Here is a 16869-nt window from a genome sequence, read left to right as displayed (position 1 = left end):
GAGCAGTCATGGCTCCCTTTCTCCCTGCAGGAGCCTGGAGCCTCCATGTGGCACTTCGGGGCAGTCTGGTACAGAAGATACTAAAGGCTGCTCCTGGACTTTCTGGGTTTTTAATCTCTTGTCTTGTTTTATTTAATGATGTTTGCCCAATGGGAAAGTAGGACAGGCAGGGTGACCAAAAGCTGCTTTGTGAAAGGAAGAATCTTCCTACTATCCATGTCTGGGTGTTGGGTGCTCTGGGGTGGTGGGGCCTTCCTGCCTCGGTTCTGCTCCTCTCTGCAGGCTGCTAAGGCCAGGCCAAGAGGGGGAGACACCATTTGCTCCTAACTACGGCAGACGTTTTCTTCTTCTGCCCCTCTTGCCTGATGGATCTGTCCGGTCTCAACTCCTCAGGAAATGAGCCCTTTCCCTTTTGTTTTTACCTTCTATTCTAACAGAGTGTCTGCTAGCCCTTCCTCTCGTCGGCTGCAACTTAACCCCTTCCCAAAGAGCCTTTCTCAACGTTGGTTCCCCAGATGGTGTTGGACTACAGCTCTCCTCATCCTTAGCTTGCAGGACCAGTTGTCGGGGATTATGGGAGTTGTAGTCCAGTAGCATCTGGAGACCCAAGGTTGGAAGAGGCTGGGTCACAGGGTGGAATAGGACCTGGGAGACCAGGGTTCGAATCCCCACTCTGCCATCATGAAGCTCACTGGGTGTGATCTTAGGCCAGTCACTGCCTCCCGGCCTCTCAGGGTTGTTGTGGTTGGGATTAAATGAGGAGGGAGAGAAGAACCACAGGTGCCACCTTGAGCTCCTTGGAGGAAAAGGTGAGGTATTCATTTCAATACATGCAGAGTGCCTGGGGAAACCCAGCCAGATGGGCAGGGTACAAATAATAAATTATTATTATTATAAATGCCACCTGTTGACCCAGGAGCAGCCCTGGCTGGGGCAGGCTCCACCCACCATGACCAGGCATAGCGTCCAGTCCGTTGTGGGTCTAAACACTCTTTATAAGTGCAATACATGTGTGGAGGGAATCTGCCCCCCCCCTCCATAAGCTGGGACGCACTTTGGTGTCTCCACACTGCAGCTACAGATTCTCTGCTTCTACACTGATGGGTTTCTTAACTCGTGCCTTGAAATAAATAATTTGTGGTAAACGTGCTGGCTTTGCTCACGCTCATGTTTAGGACCTGTGGGAAGTCGCTGAGCCCCCTTTTCTCATTTACGAACAAGAAGAACACACAGAAAGAAACAGTAGAACATGAGGGGGAACTGGCCTTTTTAATTTTATTTTTTACCAAGCCTGGCTGGATTCTACAGGGCTGCAAATCATCCAGAAGGCAGAGATAAAGGGGGGGGGGGGCAAGAGCTCTAAGCTCCACCTGTCAAGGTCCTTTTTCTTGCAGCTGTGGGGAGAACCCAGAAGCTGGGCATGGGGGGGGGGGAGCATGCACAGGTATTGCCATGCTCCTGGTGTGGAAAGGTGGAAGAATCACAGCTGTGAGCTGGCACTCTGGAGCAAAAAAAAAAGGTTAATACTCCTGGCTGGTTCCAGAGTTCAGGCGCCATCAAGCCCTCAGCTGTTGTGTCGTTTCCTGCAAAGGCACCAATGCAAGGTGCCCTCGGTGGCACTACAGACTCCCAACGTCCCTCGTTCCAGCAAACAGCTCAGGATCAATAGCATTTTTGGCCCAGCTGAGGCTCCTCCAGGGATCCTCTTCGCCTGGCCCAAGTCGCCAAAGCACACACCCGGGGCCATCCCGTATCTCGACGGGGGGCCTCAGCTGTGAATGGGGACAAAGGACGCCTCATCAAGCCTCTGCAGGATCCGGCTCCGCAGGGCCTCATCCTCCACCTTCCGCCAGAGGAAGGCTCCACTCTGCAACTCTGGGGGCGCTTCATTCGGCCACCGTCCCTTGTCGCCAACAGCCGCCATGATGTTGAAGCAGATCCCATCGCTCTGCCCGGGCTCCTTCCCAAGATGCTGGACTCCAAGCAGGCCTTGGATGCGGACAGGCACCTGGGGGTGTGGCAGGGAGTCCTGGAGTAGGCGCCGGATAGCCACCAGGAGCCTGTGGCCCAGCTGTGAGGGAGCCAGGCCGCTTGTGGCCAGAGGAAGGCACGGAGCCCCCTTTGTCCCCTGAAGCACCCACAAGTCACCAGTGCTGCCAACGCAGACAAGCAGCAGGCGCTGGCAGATGAAGGCGCAAGGCAGCTCCACGGGCAGCATTCGCGGGTGGGCCGGGCTGGCTTGGTACCGCAGAGCCAGCTCTATTAAGGGCAAGATGTCCCGGGAACGCAGAGGCAGGGAGGGCGTCTCCCTGTTCCACCACTGGGCCTGCAGGGATTCTGCATCTGCTTCCTGAAGGGTCTTCAAGGCGCCACCTGGAAGGAAGGGAGAGGATGCCTGGGGTTAGGTGGGAGTCATGACAATTGTGCCGTGTATGCACGCACAGGGATGGATTTTCTCGGCTATATGCCAACCCGATCCATGGTTCGCTTTCCTTGGAATGCTCGGTGGAGGCTGATGTTTTTTAGGCCATTACCTTGCAGAGAAACTTGTTCAGCAACCTCCCCTAATTAGATTGTAGCCCTCACTGGGTTCAGGACCCCAAGAATTAGAAGGGACTCATCCAGTCTGAAACAAACACACTCCAGATGTTCAGAAGTGGCCTTGGAACTCATCCACACCGGGACACCCTACTTCTTGCCCAGTTTGATCCTTTGCCCTTCACCGGGGAAAGGAAAGAAGAAGAAGAGTTTGGATTTGATATCCCGCTTTATCACTACCCGAAGGATTCTCAAAGCGGCTAACATTCTCCTTTCCCTTCCTCCCCCACAACAAACACTCTGTGAGGTGAGTGGGGCTGAGAGACTTCAGAGAAGTGTGACTAGCCCAAGGTCACCCAGCAGCTGCATGTGGAGGAGCGGAGACACGAACCCGGTTCCCCAGATTACGAGTCTACCGCTCTTAACCACTACACCACACTGGCACACACACACACACACACACACACACACACACACACATGGAGCCCCATCTTGGAGAAGGGATTCATGCTTTGCAAAGGCATTGTTAGGGCCCAGCACTTTTGCCCTGGGTCCCAGATCTCCTGCCCCTCTCCTGGGTCCCTTCTTAATAAGACTTACAGGGCTGGTGGTAACTCAGCAGCAAGAACTCAGGCCATTGGTTCCCAAGGTGGGTGGTAATGCCCCTTGGGGGGAGGTGGCAGAATTACCTGGGAGGATGCTAAGAGGCAATGGGGGGCGGGGGAGGGGGGTTGGAGGTGGGCCCCTCTGAGGGCATTGATGGTTTATTTAGGATTGACCAGGCTGGCACCTCAAGTGAAACACCTTCCTTACTTCGTATTTACTGCTCTTATTGCTTTCAAAGCTATTTTGTTTGGTCATATTTGTCTGTCTTTATAATTCTAAATTATCACAAGTCACCAGATAGCCAATTATCGCTAACAGCTACTGATTTTCTTATTAAATTTGTTACCATACATCTGTGAAGCTTTGTGTATGTTTGGGAAGTACATAAATGCAGATATTTCATGCTATAAATTTCCTTCTTCTGTATGTTTTTGTTAGTAAGAATGTATAAAAATACTTTTCATGCAGGAATTCTTTGTTGTATATATATTTTAAGCTGCAAGATTGGATCAGAACATGTGTCAATTTTTTTTAAATAAATGTGCATCTAATTCTTACTGTTTTGAATTTTTTGTGCTATTATCTTCCTCAGTGGGTGGTGCAAGCTGCTGTTCTGGATAATGCTTTCTATGGGATAGGGCAAAAGGCACTGAAGAAGTTTCGGAAGCACTGTGCCCCAGATGGGCATCTCTTCATGCAAACCAACTTTTGCAAATGCATGCCCTGCGTCTGGGGAGGCCCAGCAGGCTTCCTGCATCCCCTCTGCTGTTGTTGCAGCCCCAGCTGGCTCTGCCCAGGTGCATCGTCCTTGCATGCATCGAAGCAGGGCGCCTCTTGCAAGGGGGATAACCCCGACCTCCCAACTCGCGCAGCTCCAAGCCCCCCTGAGATGCGCCAGGGCCAGCACCGGTAGGTCGGGCGAGGAAGACGAAGCGGATCCAGGCGGGGCCCCTCTCCTCCACGGCCAGCAGGGTGAGGGGCTGGCACTGCAAGCCCGTCTCCTCTTGGACCTCCCTCCGCATGGCCTCCACGATGGTCTCCCGGGGCTCCATCCGCCCCGCCGGCAGGTACCACCGCCCGTGGCACGCCCGCTTGGCCTCCTGCATCATCAGCACTTCTCTCTGTTGGGGAAGGGGGCGAGGAAGGATATATACACACATATATATTGGGGGGGGGGGTTTGCTGTCAGGAAGGGGCAAGGAAGAGGACGGCCACCTGGGCTCAGCCACCCGCTTCCGTGCGTGCGGGCTTGTGGATGCTGCAAAACAGCTGGCTGCGGGGAAGGATGCTTTGCAGGGTTGCTTTGCCCGGCGCGCCGTCGAGGGGCCACAGGTGCGGGCGCCAAGAGCAGCCAGCCGCGTCCAGCCTGGGGGTCCTGGGCAAGCGGAGGGCGAGCGGGCAGCGCTGGGCAAAGAGAGGGAGAGAGGGGAGCGCCTCTCCCCACCCCCCCACCCCGGAGAAAAAGCCGCAGCGTCAGTTTCTCTTCCCATCCCGTAGCCGCACCTCCTCGTTGAGCAGGACGGCCAGGACGATGTAGCAGGTGTTCCTCCGCAGGCGCGCCGGCTCCAGCTGCAGCTCGCGGCCCTGCGGCGCCACCACCGGCCAGCCCCCGCCGCCCAGCACCTCCGCCACTTCCTCGTCCTCCGACGCCGCCCCAACCCCAGCCGCCAGCGAGGACATCCTCTCCAGGGGCGCGGAAGAAGTGGCGAAAGGGGGGGAGGGGCGGGCGCGCGGAACTCTGCACGCGCTCAGGGGCTCGCTCGCTCGCGCCTGCTCCCGGGGCATGGGAGGCGGAGTGGAAGGAATGCAGGAAGGAAGGAAGGAAGGAGAGCGGCTGCTCGGGCCGTTGAGGGGCGAGGCGATGGGGAAGGGAGCCGCCTCTCCCGCACCAGCTGGCTGCTGCGTTCGCTTCCTGTTGGATAGGGACAGCGTCAATCGCCTGATGACATTATGACGTGCCTGGTTGCCAGACGTTCAAAAAAAACACAACAACACCACCGCTTCGCTCAGCTGGTCATCTCATAGGAATCGAACATCAGAGGAGCCTGCAAGATCAGTCCAGGACCCTGTTCTCACAGTGGCCAAACCTGCAAGCAGGAATGGAGCGCAAGAGCCCTCTTTCCTCCTGCGGTTTCCAGCAATTGACATTCAGAAGCATTTGCTGCCCATGACCGTGGAGGCAGAGGATAGCCATCACGGCTGGCAGCCCTCGATAGCCCTCTCTTCCTCAAGGAATTTGTCTAATCTGCTGCACTTCATTTTATCTGTCACGAATCTTCCAACATTCAGCTCACTGGATGCCCAGGAGTTCCTAGTTTTCCTCCCTCATGAGAAAGGGAGAAAACATTTTCTCTCCATGCCATGCATTATTTTATAAATTTCTCTGTCACATCTCACTTGCCTTTTCTCTAAACACTCAAGTCCCAAGTGCCACTACCATTATGCATAGGGGATCATTTTGGTTGCCCTTTTCTGAACCTTTCCCAACTCTAGTGTCCTCTTTGAGGTGAGGCAACCAGAGCTGTACACATAATTGCAAGTACAGTCACGCCTTAGATTTATTCAACAGCATTATATCAGCAGCTTTGTTTTCATTTCCTTCGCTGATGATCCCTAGCCCAGAACATGCCTTTTTTTTTTTAGCCACTGCACCCTGCACCAACATCTGACTCATGCTGTCTACTATGATCCAAAGGTCTCATTCCTCGTCAGTCACTGCCAGTCCAGATCCCATGGTATATATGTGAAATTTAGATTTTTGGCCCAAACATGCATCACTTTACACTTGTTTGCATTACATTGTTTTTGCCAATGTAGCACCCATTATGTTGGGCAAGGTCTTTTTGAAGCTCTTCATCTCTTTTAATGACCCTGAATGACTTATCAGCAGCAAACTTGCCCACCTCACTGCTCATTCCTAACACTAGATCATTATGAATATGTTAAAATAAAAAGCACAGTTCCCAATACCGACCCTTGGGGGACTCTACTTCCTGCATCTCTCCATTCAGAGAACTATCAATTTGCCTTCTTTGCTTCCTGCAAGCTAACCAATTCCTTAACCACAAGAGGTCCTCTCCTCTTACCCCATGACTGCTAAACTTACTCTGGAGTATTTAGTAAGGGACTTTGTCCAAGTACAGTATCTCAGCCATCTAGACCTCTGTCTAGATGGCCTGTTGACACACTCTAAGAGCTCTAATGGGTTTGTGAAACTTGCCCCTGCAGAAACCATGCTGGTTCTACTTCTGTAGGGCTTGTTCTTTTATATGCTTGGTTATATTATCCTTAACAATACTTTCCATCAGTTTTCACAAGGACAGATGCTAAGCTAATTGACATTAAATTTGCAAAATGGTCCCTGGATCCTTTTTTAAAAATGAGCTTTACATTGGCTACTTTCCAGTCCTCAGACATGGAGGCTGATCTGATGGTAAAGATACAAATTTGTGTTAGATCAGTAATTCCACAACTGACTTCTTGAGAACTCCCTGGGGCTTCAGCCACCAGGTGCAAAGGAAAAACTCCAGCTGCACCAAAACACAGCCAGTTGAAAGGAAGGGGGGCTGCTGGGGGTCTTTTGTGGGAAATGACACCTTGGGAGGCTTGACAGTGCCTAAATTCAGGACCTGGCTGAGCTTGGACATTAACCCTTTCTCCCACAAAGGGCTACCTCACAGCAATAGCAATTCCTCAGTCCAAATACCCTAGACACTAAAAGCACCTTCCTTAGATCTCTGAGTTTATGGAATGGCCACCCCAGCCCACTGTATACCGTCATATTTTAGGCTCTATAAAATGGCAACCTCCCCTGTAGGGGAGGGGCAGCTGATAGGTCTAGGCAGCGGGGATAAAACTGTTAAGAGGAGAACGTGGAAGGTGAGTAGCATTAGGCAGCCATTAAATGGCCCTTAGAAACTGCCATGGGAACTGAGCAGGGCCTGACAACCCCATTTGGCAAACTCACCACCACAGGAGCCAGCAATGTGAGTAAATCCCTCCCTTCAATCTCACTACTCCCACTCCATCAAGATGGGCAGGTAGGGAGCTGAACTAGCACATTAGCAGCCTCCCCACCCCCACCCCTACTTAAAAGGTCAATACTGGCCTGGAATGCTTCTTTCATTAGCTCTTAAGCTAATGTTCCTTTTAATACACACATTCTGCTTTTCAAGATGAGCAATATGAGGTCTCATAAAAATGCATTTATTTAAGAATATACAAAACTTACAAATGCACTTAGGTCAAGGACCTAGCCAGTGATAGTGTTCAAGTAGACATGTCAGTGTTTTCACTGGTGGTGGAGAGGGGGGAAGAAACCTGAGATGTAAGCAGCTACAAGGAAAGTGGGAGAAGTGCCATCATGAGAGAGGCTGCTTCCTTCTTTGGTATCTGACCACTGCACCCCAGTCAGAAGTGCGAGTGCTGTAGAAGTGCACTAAGCTCACTTTGGGGCACCCATCTTCAAAGCAGCCAAGCGTCCAGACAAGAAATACGGTACCCAGATTCTTGAGTCCAATACTCCCCCAACAAACAGCTCTTCTACCCCGGCATTTAAAAAGGCAAGTCTGCTTATGGCACAGTATTCTTGTGTCAAAAAAGGCATGTGTAGCAAAAGGGAAAGAGAGAGATACCTCCCCTTCCTGTAGGCACATCATGTGGGCAGGTTATTTGGCAGGCAACAAGTACAGAGGAAGGTGGCCACCAGTCAAAATCAAGGCACCACTTTGAGACCAGGAGGGGAGGGTGCCCTGAGAGACGGCTTGCAGTGTGGGTGGTAGCTGTAGGGTACATACACAAGGCTTCTCATTGCCAGGACGTGGTATGTTTCAAACCCATCTCCCTCCACAACCAAGCTGTGAAGCACCGCAGTCATTGCTGTCCCAAGTGCCTAGTGCCAGCATTTGCAACCAAGGCTTCCCTGCGGACAAGCCTAACAGATCGGATCGGCCACCTTCTTCCTGGGGCGACTTCGCGGGACCCGAGCCGAGCCCTGCAGAGGAGGATAAAGTGTGAGTGTTCTGGCATGCAGACCCCAGCCTCGGATACAAAAGCTGAAGTTCCGGAGGAAAGGGCGGGGGCCAGGGTTGCACCCTCTCCCTTTGCCAGCACAAGCCAGGGCACTTCCCAGGCTGTGCCCACCACCCAAGGGTCTCACCTCTTTGGTAGGCGACTTCTTCTTCACCATGCGGAGGCTCTGGGACCTGGCCAATGGCTTGGAAAGCAATGGCTTCTTGCTGTGGGCCCTTACGCCAGCAGAGAGCTCAGAGTCTGACCAGCAGTCCTCTTCATTGCTGTCAGAGCCCAGCTGTTGAGGAGATGCCCTGTGTCCTACGAAACAACCAAGAGTGGCAGGCAAGGAAGGCTGGAGTTTTTCTCATGTCTGTTTTAACACCATGTAGATACAGCTGCAACAGGAGCCCAGGAAGTCAGGGGGGGGTCTCTTCTTTCCCCCTTGCAATTGCTGATGATGCAGAGGGAGGGAAAGGAGCAAACTGACACACCAGCTATTGTTGGATTGTCATCTGCCCCAGTCAACACAGCCAATGGTCAAACACCCTTCCCATGTGTTGTTCATGAGACAGAAACAGTGGAAAGCTCTCTGTCCACTCCCTCCCTGCCATGCATAATTATATGAACGCCTCTTCCATGTCACTTCTTGCTCACCTTTTCTCTAAAATAAAAACTCACAAACATGGCAAGTTTTCCTTAGAGGGGAGTTGCTCCTCCACCTCCTTGATCATTGCGGATGCCAGCAGTTCCAGGCATTTTCTGGGCTTGCTCACCTATTGGCCTCCGGCGGAGCTCCTGTTCCTCCAGGTACAGGGGATCAGAGTAATGCACAGGAGCCGTGTCTGGGATGGAACGCAGGTCCTGCATGCTGAAGCTACGCAAATGCCCGGCCAGGGCCCCTTGACTCTGAACAAGGGGAGACAAAGGGAGGAATGAAGCAGAGAGCTGGATGCAAACAAAAGTCCACCTTCAAGGGCAGCTCATTCCCCAAAGACAAAGCTTTGCTTCCAAAAATATTTCCTGGAGGTAATCCCCCCCCCCACACACACACACTATGGAGAAGAAACCAGCATGATACGGACACTGCTCCTTGCTCCAATTGTGTTTGGGGGAGATGAAAGGAATACATAGGGTTAAACAGCGCTGGCAGAGGAGAGGACTGAGCAGAGAGAACTGCCACTGTTACTGATGTCACATGAGACAAACTAACCCTGATATTTAGAATGCTGATGTGTTTCTAGTTTATTGCTGGTTTTAATTTTTGAATGTTTTAATTGCTTTTACTGTTTTATTCTTTTTGTAAACCGCTTTGAGGTTTTATGAAATTAAGCAATATATACATTTTATGAAATAAATTTAATAAATAAGGAGGAATGAGACAAAGAGGGGTGTCCTGTGCCAAGGGAGGGGGACACAACTGATAAATGACTTCCAAAAGCAGAATTCCCACAAATCCCCTTTGGTAGGACCTTCTTAAAGTGTGTGCAGAATGTGAGGCAATCCAGAGGTGCAGTCACACAGGGATATTTCTAAACATTACCACCTCCACATGCAGAGGTCTGTTTCAGAGGCATCCAGAGAAAGAACCAGCCCAAGCTGGGAGTAAGCCCAATTTTGTTCTACGTTCATGCACAGATGTGGATTATTAAAATGAGGTCACCCTACCAGCTCCTTCCCACAGGTGGCAAAGCTTATTGCAAGCAGCATCTGGTCAACTGGGAAAGGCAACTGAGTCCAGAGACCTACCCAGATTCTGGCTGGTTACATCTCAGTCAGCTGGGGTGAGAGGTTGCTTAGCATGCTTCAACCACCCTCCATGGCCTGGCAATGCTGGGCTGGGAACTGGCAAGGCCACAGGGGGCTTCAGTGCAACAGACAAGGCTACTACATTACACCACCTAGGAACGTGACAGCAGCACATCTCTTCCTTCCCCAAAGCCTACAGGGCTGCTGCTTGTTGCCCAAGCTAGCCCGCCACCCCATCCCCTTCCTAGCCAATATGCAGATAAAACATGGTTACTTTTGCTGCAGCTTGGGCAGCAGCTGTGGCTGCAACATTGAGGCTCTTCTTCCCAAAGCTCAGGAGTGTCTCGTAGCCACGCTCCTGGGCCTGAAGGATGAGCAGATCAATTTCCTGCAGGTAAAGAGGAAGAGGAAGATTTATGAAATGCACATGCCTCTGGCAGAGCTAAATAAGCAATAGGCAAAGCACAATGAAGGCTGGAACTTTTGGTGACCAGAACCTCCATGCATGTAGTAACTCCCACACAGAAGCTTCCAGAAATCCTTTGCTCATCCAGAACTGGATGGAAAACTGAAGGAGTGCCAGACCCCTAAATGCCTCCCCCCTTCCCTGAAGCGGATGGTCTGTTCCAGGATTACTCTCACCTTTTCTTTGTGGGATAATGTGGGATGTACAAATTTGCGGTACAGCCAGCCAGCCCCCCTTGTATATGGAGACAACAGCCACATGACAAATCCCATTTTGATCTCATAGTAGAAGGGGAACCTGTTCAGCAGAAAACACAGTAGTGAGACCAGGGAGTGGGTAGGCTTTGGGATCTTCTTTATAGTTCACTGAAACAAGGGGGTGGGGAGAGAGGGAGAGGGAAAACAGCAACTCACCAGGAAATGAAAATATCTGAGAGGGCCTCTGTGACCATGAAGAGGGCAAACACAATCCAGTACATCATCCAACGGACCTGCCAAGTCACAAGGAAGCGTTAGGTCCCTCCTAGTCAATGAGATGCAAATGCCTGGGGAAACCCAGCCCTGCTAAGGAGAAACTGGTCTCAGGTGGCACACAAATCTTCAGCTCTTGATGTGGAATTGCACCATGGAGACAACAGTACGTCAACAAAGGTAAAGAGACACCAGTCACAATATGACTGTCCCCCATCTAACTTTGGTTTATTAATCATCATGCCAAGTGTGTCCTCCAAGCCGCAAGTGTCTTTAAATTTGCAACACAGCCTGGAAATGAAGAGCCACAATCCTAGTCCCCGGGCTGAGAAGAACATAGGAGCCTGCTGGATCAGGCCAATGGCCCATCTAGTCCAGTGGCTGACCAGATGTCCCAGTGGAAAACTCCCAACCAGGATTCGAGTGCAAGAGCCCTTTCCCCTCCCCTGCAGTTTCCAGAAACTGGTATTCAGAAGCACTGTGGCCTCCAACTGCAGAGGCAGAGCGTAGCCATCATGGCTAGTAGCCATTAATAGCCCACTTCTCCATGAATTTGTCTAATCCAGTTTTGAAGACATCTAGGTTGGTGGCCATCATTGGCTCCTGTGGGAAGGAGTTCCATAGTCTAACTTTGTGCTTGCATTAAGAAGTCCTTCCTTTTGTCTGTCCTGAATCTTTCAACATACAGCTTCATTGGATGTCCACCAGTTCTAGAAGGCCCTGCCCCAGTCACCCACCGCATCTCAGGCAAGAAGAGGGACAGACAGCAGGACCCCGAGGAGGAGCATCATGTGGGAGAAGTAACCCAAAGGGAAGCCATTCAGTGCCACTTGTAGTCCCCAAATGTCCAAATGTATCCCCCACGGCAGCCCCACAAAAAGTGCATGGTACTCAATGCCACAGCAGAGCACGAATGCCCCCAGCTCTGGAAAGGCACTGTGGGAAATCAATTTGTTTTATTTCTACAGTAGCCCTGGGCACTGTGGCTACAGAAGAATCTGCCCACTCTTGAAGCCACTCGTGAACACTCACAGTCCTGAGATGGCATCAACCCACAGCTTGACTCAACTACAGTGGACCCTCGAGTTACGTACCGCTCTGGATACATAACTTTTGGGTTGCGAACGTGGCAAACCTGTAAGTGTATACTTCTGGGTTTCACCATGCGCTCATGCGCAGAAGCGCTTTGCATGCCACACGCATACACAGAAGCGCTCTGCGCGCAAAAGCGGCGCCTCCAGTTACAGACTTTTCAGGTTAAGTACGGACCCCCGGAACGAATTAAATTCGTATCTGGAGGGTCCACTGTACTGTACCCAGAATCTGGGGGTTACTTCATTCTTCTCCCCCCCACCACCACTTACATATTCCCGGATATTTTTCGTTTTCACAGCCTTGTAGGAAGCATAGGCAGGGTAGAGCATCCCAAGCACCAGCCTGTAACGGAAAGGGGGCGTCAAGAAGGCAGGCCAGTACCGGTACAATATAGCTAGGATCCACAGGCACCACTGCTTTGCATAGCGCTGCACCTTAGTCTTCACAGCCTCCATGGCTGCCCCAGAGAATATGCTTTTCCGACCCTTGGGCATGGCAGGAAGGGTGCAAGAGGCCTCCAAGCACCAGGCAGGCAGCTGACTGCACTGAGCAGCTCAGGCACTCTCAAGGAGCATTTCTGGGGCCTTCTCCCTCCTACACACATGCCTTGGGTTGCTCAATGAGAGGTGGGACCGGCTCAACAAGCTCCTCAGCCAGGCCTTCCTTGGCTGCTTGGTGTAAACCAGGCACATCCAACAGGTAGATCGCTATCTACTGGTAGATCACGGGGTGTTCCTGGTAGATCTCTGGTCCCTCGGGGATCTCCTTCCCCCCAAAATAAAGAATTAAAAAAAGCTCAACCACTCTGGCTTCCTAAGAAAAGTTGAACAACTTTGCCTTTCCAAAAAAAGCTCAGCAACTTTTGCTTCCTAGCAAAAAAAAGTGGACCATCAGATTAAGGTCCACTAATTGACTGCGGATTCAGGACCCTCAACTGTGTGTTTTATATAATCGACTTTTGATTATGTTCTGTCTATATCGCAATGCTGATTCAGTTTCATTCATTCATATATTCAGTTCCATTCATTCATTTGCTTCCTAAAAAAAAAATCTCGACAACTTTGATCCATCAAACGACAATGGGTAGATCGCTGCCAGTTTTTTATACTGTGAGTAGATCGCAGTCTATTGGGAGTTGGTCCTCCCTGGTGTAAACAAAAGGGCAGCTGGAGACATGAGCATCAAGCCCCTCCAGGAGCCTCCAAGACAGGAAGCCCAGCTGAGTCCCCCATGAAATCTAAGAATCTCCCCAGCCCCCGACTCAAAACTGCAGGAATGTTGTGTAGAGCATTCCACCATCTTGTTGGCACCATAACATATATGGAAACAGGGAATATTTGATCAGGGTCACCATAGCTCAGTGGAAGAGTACCTGGTTGTGCAAAGAAGGGCCTAGGTTCATTATCCAGCATTTGCAGGGAAGGCTGGGAAAGATCTTTCTCTAAGATGCTGAAAATTCCCTGCCAGTCAATTCTGAACTAGATGGACCAATGGTCCAACTCAGTATAAGGCAACAGCATTTCTGAAGAAGGGGCTCTACACAACCAATCAACCATTGTAGAGGGTTGGGCTAGATGACCCTGGCGGTCCCTTCCAACTCTACAATTCTATGATTCTGAATCCACGGGATGCTTCTAGAACTATTGATGGCATGCTTGAAAAGATTCATTTCCCCAAACTGGTGCACTTGAAATGTTCTGGATCACAGCTCTCGTTGGCTCCCTCTGCTGTGCTCCCACTCTATGGGCCACGCTGGCTGAATCTGATGAAAATCATACTCCAAGACATCTGGAAGGCACCAGGTTCAAGAAGCATACAACAGCAAAGACTGAAAGAAACTGAGGGCCATTAGTCTTTAGTTAAGCAAAATTGAGGCAGGTTATATTTAAGAAAAACAGTGGCAGGGAGGCTGAACAATTGTTTACTGAGGAAGATGAACAAGCAATATCTTGAAACTACAAGGGTGAAGATTTAGAACTTTATTTTTTAAAAAATGTCCAGTAGCACCTTAGAGACCAACTAAGTTTGTTCTTGGTATGAGCTTTCGTGTGCAAGCACACTAAGGTGCTACTGGACAATTTTTTTCCCCTACTGTGTCAGACCAACATGGCTACCTACCTGGATTTAGAACTTGCAAGATTTAAGCTGTAGTGTTTATGGTACATCTGAGTTTCTCTGCATCAGAGAAGCCCAGCATTATGTAGCTCCTTCCACACTAGCATGACTCCCCTCTCAAGGATGCCAAGCTGGGGATCACAGACTTATAGGAATTGGGTCATCTAATCCAGCCAATTGTCATCTAATCCAGCCTCCTGGCACTGACTCAATTCAGAACCACTATGTGCTGCTTGTGAGACACCAGAAGAAAACCCAACTACCACAGCAGTCAAGTGCAAAACAGCCCTCAGCATTTTGCCAGTTGTGCAACCAGAGAGGAGAGGGCATGTCTTGTCATGTCTTGTATTCAGGACTTGAAGAGCATGATACGGCTTGTCGTGTCTTGCATTCAGGACTCGAAGGCCATAATATAACCTTTGGCTCCTTTGAGCAAAGACCAAGTTTATTGGTAGAGCTGAAGGAACATTGCAAGTTTCAAGAAACCAGCAGCAAGTTTTAGGTGCCCAGAGGGCCCCCAACCACTCTGTCAAACCGGAGGATTATAAAGGAAATAAAAAATTAAAGGGGAAAAGGTCTCTATTACTAAAGAAAGGGAAAATGCTCCATTGTCTCTGTTCTTTCCACAGATCCGCAACTGAATGGCATCCATGCCCCTGGCACAGCACCCAACTCCCACCCTGACTCAGTTCCATGAGAGTTATTCATGCCAAGCCTCCAGAACACACTTCCTCAATGGACACCCTTGTTACATACACTTGGCCTGGCGCTAATGGCATCCCACAAGCATCCAAGTTACACTCCATCACGGAACCAGAGTGCATCTAAAAAAGCAGCGTTGCACAAGTGCGTGTGTTAGTGCAGGAACTTTCATCATCATCATTATTATTATTATTATTATTATTATTATTATTATTATTATTACAATGCGTTTTAATGCATTTTACAGCGTTGTTACCTGCCCTGGAACCTTAGGAGGGAGGGCAGGCAATAAACTGAAATAATAATAATAATAATAATAATGTACAATTATAATAAGGGTGTGTTTTGGGGGTGCTCCATGGCGTCTGGGAGCCAGGGTGCCACTCAAAGGGCTCATCGTTTTCTCTCTGGAGACGAACCCCACCCGCCAAGCTGGAGAGAACAACAGGGCGAGGCATGAACATACTGTATCTAAAAAGGAGGCGCGCAGTTCCAGCCAAAGGCTTAAAGAGTTCCTCGGAGGGTGGGTCTCATTAGCTGCTATCCCCCCCCCCCCCACGACCGAGCGGCCTCAGGCTCCTACACTGGGCCGGTTCCTTCCGCTGTCAGACGAAACCCCACCACCACCACGCGACTCCTTCGCCCTGGGCTGAACCTCCGCAGCTTCGCCTCACAGAAACGCCGCGGGGCCCGCAACAGTGCCGCGGGGGTTCCCCAGAGGCCATCCAGTCGACCCACCACCAGCTCCCTAATGCAGCCCAACTCACACCACGACGCGGTACAGGATCCAGGAGATCATGGCCGGGGCCGCCGGGGCCCCGGAGGCGCCTCTGCTTCCTCCGCCTGGGCCGCCTCAGCCAAGGAAGCTCCGCTGGCGATGTCCCGATCCCGGCGGTGGCGGCGGCGGCAACAGGTGCGGCGACCTACCTCCCCTCGCCAGCCGTTTGAATGTTGGTGCCGGTGCGCACGCGCGGCCCCCTCGCGCACCAACGGCTCTGCCTGCCTCCCGATAGGCTGCCCTGGGCCCCGCCCCTTGCGAGTGGGCGAATTAGGAGGCAGAGAGAAGCCGACGGTTGATGCCCCTTTGGTGGTGCTGGCGGCTGCTCCCCTTCCGCCCTCTCTGACTGGCTTGAGGAGAGTCTAAGTAGCAGTAGGGAGAGTCCCTCCCGCAGCGTCCCCTTCCGGCCTCTTTCGCCAGCTTCGTGCCCTCTCTAGGCGTTTTGGGAAACTACCACTCCCATCAGCCCCAAGGAGGCGATTCTTCCGGCCTGGGTGCGGCCTACCCGTATAAGAGGCTGATGGGAGTTGTAGTCCAAAACATCCCTGCTTCTTGTATTTTCTTGTATTACAGTTTGAACTACAGTTTGAATTGTATGGAATTCTAATAATTCATATCTACCGGTAAGAACACACACCAAAAAATGCAGCATCTAGCAAAGCAAATTACCATTGCTACAAAAGACAGAAAAATCATTAATTGATTAGCCAGGACCACCAGCAATTTTCAAGTGGTTCGGGACTGCTAACTTGAATAAAATATTGGGGGCGGGGGGAGGGAGTAAGTCCTGTCCTGCATAATCGATCACATGGCACGGTGCACAGACACCATTCGAATGGCAATGCTAATCAACTTTTTTTTGGGGGGGGGACAACCCCTCAAATATGTTATGGGGGCGGCAAAGCCCCCTTAGCCCCCAGGAGTTGGTTCCTATGGGAGGGAAATTTGGGGATCCGTGATCTAGGTCAAGGCTGTCATCAGTCAGGTAGGAGATCTCGAACTCAGTTCAAGAGGCCAATATTAAGAAAGGAGGGTTTATGTTTCCGTAGTTCCACCTCTCATTTGGCAACAGATAGGATCAGAATGTCAATAGTTGTAGAGTTGGAAGGGATCTCGTGGGTCATCTAGTCCAACCCCCATGTTACAGAAAATAGGGCTCCACCCTACATAATCTCTAAGATATTATTCCTCATTTAAAAGGATCGCATTTCCCCTTTAAACCAGAACTTTACAATCAGTGTTTTCACATGCACAACAGTTCCCCCTGCTGGAGTGCTTTGCTGCCTGGAAAGAATCAATTCATAACTCTCATCTTTGTAAAGAAGATATTTTATGAATGA

General features: G+C 50.8%; 2 protein-coding genes across 3 annotated transcripts; both read right to left on the bottom strand.

Annotated features, from left to right (window-relative positions):
* Nucleotides 1-1327: 1327 nt before the first annotated feature.
* NUDT18 (nudix hydrolase 18) lies at nt 1328-4984 on the bottom strand. Its single transcript, XM_033159187.1, has 3 exons — nt 4648-4984; nt 4052-4265; nt 1328-2373 (listed from the first exon to the last, which is right to left on the bottom strand). Exons 1-3 carry the CDS (start codon nt 4927-4929, stop codon nt 1769-1771), a joined length of 1101 nt encoding a protein of 366 aa, XP_033015078.1. The 5' UTR covers nt 4930-4984; the 3' UTR covers nt 1328-1768.
* A 2350-nt stretch (nt 4985-7334) lies between these two features.
* Nucleotides 7335-15662, bottom strand: REEP4 (receptor accessory protein 4). Of its 2 annotated transcripts, XM_033159186.1 has the most exons (8): nt 15519-15662; nt 12204-12276; nt 10783-10859; nt 10546-10666; nt 10178-10291; nt 8931-9063; nt 8303-8475; nt 7335-8137 (listed from the first exon to the last, which is right to left on the bottom strand). In XM_033159186.1, exons 1-8 carry the CDS (start codon nt 15548-15550, stop codon nt 8078-8080), a joined length of 783 nt encoding a protein of 260 aa, XP_033015077.1. In that variant the 5' UTR covers nt 15551-15662; the 3' UTR covers nt 7335-8077. The 2 variants fall into 2 exon arrangements, with proteins under 2 accessions (XP_033015077.1, XP_033015076.1); XM_033159185.1 differs by lacking the exon at nt 15519-15662 and having other exon boundaries at nt 12204-12404.
* Between the last annotated feature and the right edge of the window lie 1207 nt (nt 15663-16869).

Source organism: Lacerta agilis, chromosome 8 (genome assembly GCF_009819535.1).
Source record: "Lacerta agilis isolate rLacAgi1 chromosome 8, rLacAgi1.pri, whole genome shotgun sequence".
Taxonomy (NCBI): domain Eukaryota; kingdom Metazoa; phylum Chordata; class Lepidosauria; order Squamata; family Lacertidae; genus Lacerta; species Lacerta agilis.
The sequence above is the reverse complement of the archived record's forward strand: the minus strand, read 5'-3'. Positions and strand labels throughout refer to the sequence as shown.

What these genes read in the sequence shown, in the direction of transcription:
- NUDT18 (XM_033159187.1), bottom strand. Translation starts at nt 4,929, where the DNA reads ATGCCCCGGGAGCAGGCGCGAGCGAGCGAGCCCCTGAGCGCGTGCAGA. An exon ending in CCGTCCTGCTCAACGAGGAG is followed by an intron (nt 4,266 to 4,647) that starts GTGCGGCTACGG and finishes CTTCCCCAACAG; the next exon opens with AGAGAAGTGCTGATGATGCA. An exon ending in CTTCCTCGCCCGACCTACCG is followed by an intron (nt 2,374 to 4,051) that starts GTGCTGGCCCTG and finishes CCTTCCTTCCAG; the next exon opens with GTGGCGCCTTGAAGACCCTT.
- REEP4 (XM_033159185.1), bottom strand. Translation starts at nt 12,389, where the DNA reads ATGGAGGCTGTGAAGACTAAGGTGCAGCGCTATGCAAAGCAGTGGTGC. An exon ending in CATTATCCCACAAAGAAAAG is followed by an intron (nt 10,292 to 10,545) that starts GTGAGAGTAATC and finishes CTTTACCTGCAG; the next exon opens with GAAATTGATCTGCTCATCCT. An exon ending in AGAAGTCGCCTACCAAAGAG is followed by an intron (nt 8,138 to 8,302) that starts GTGAGACCCTTG and finishes CCTCCTCTGCAG; the next exon opens with GGCTCGGCTCGGGTCCCGCG.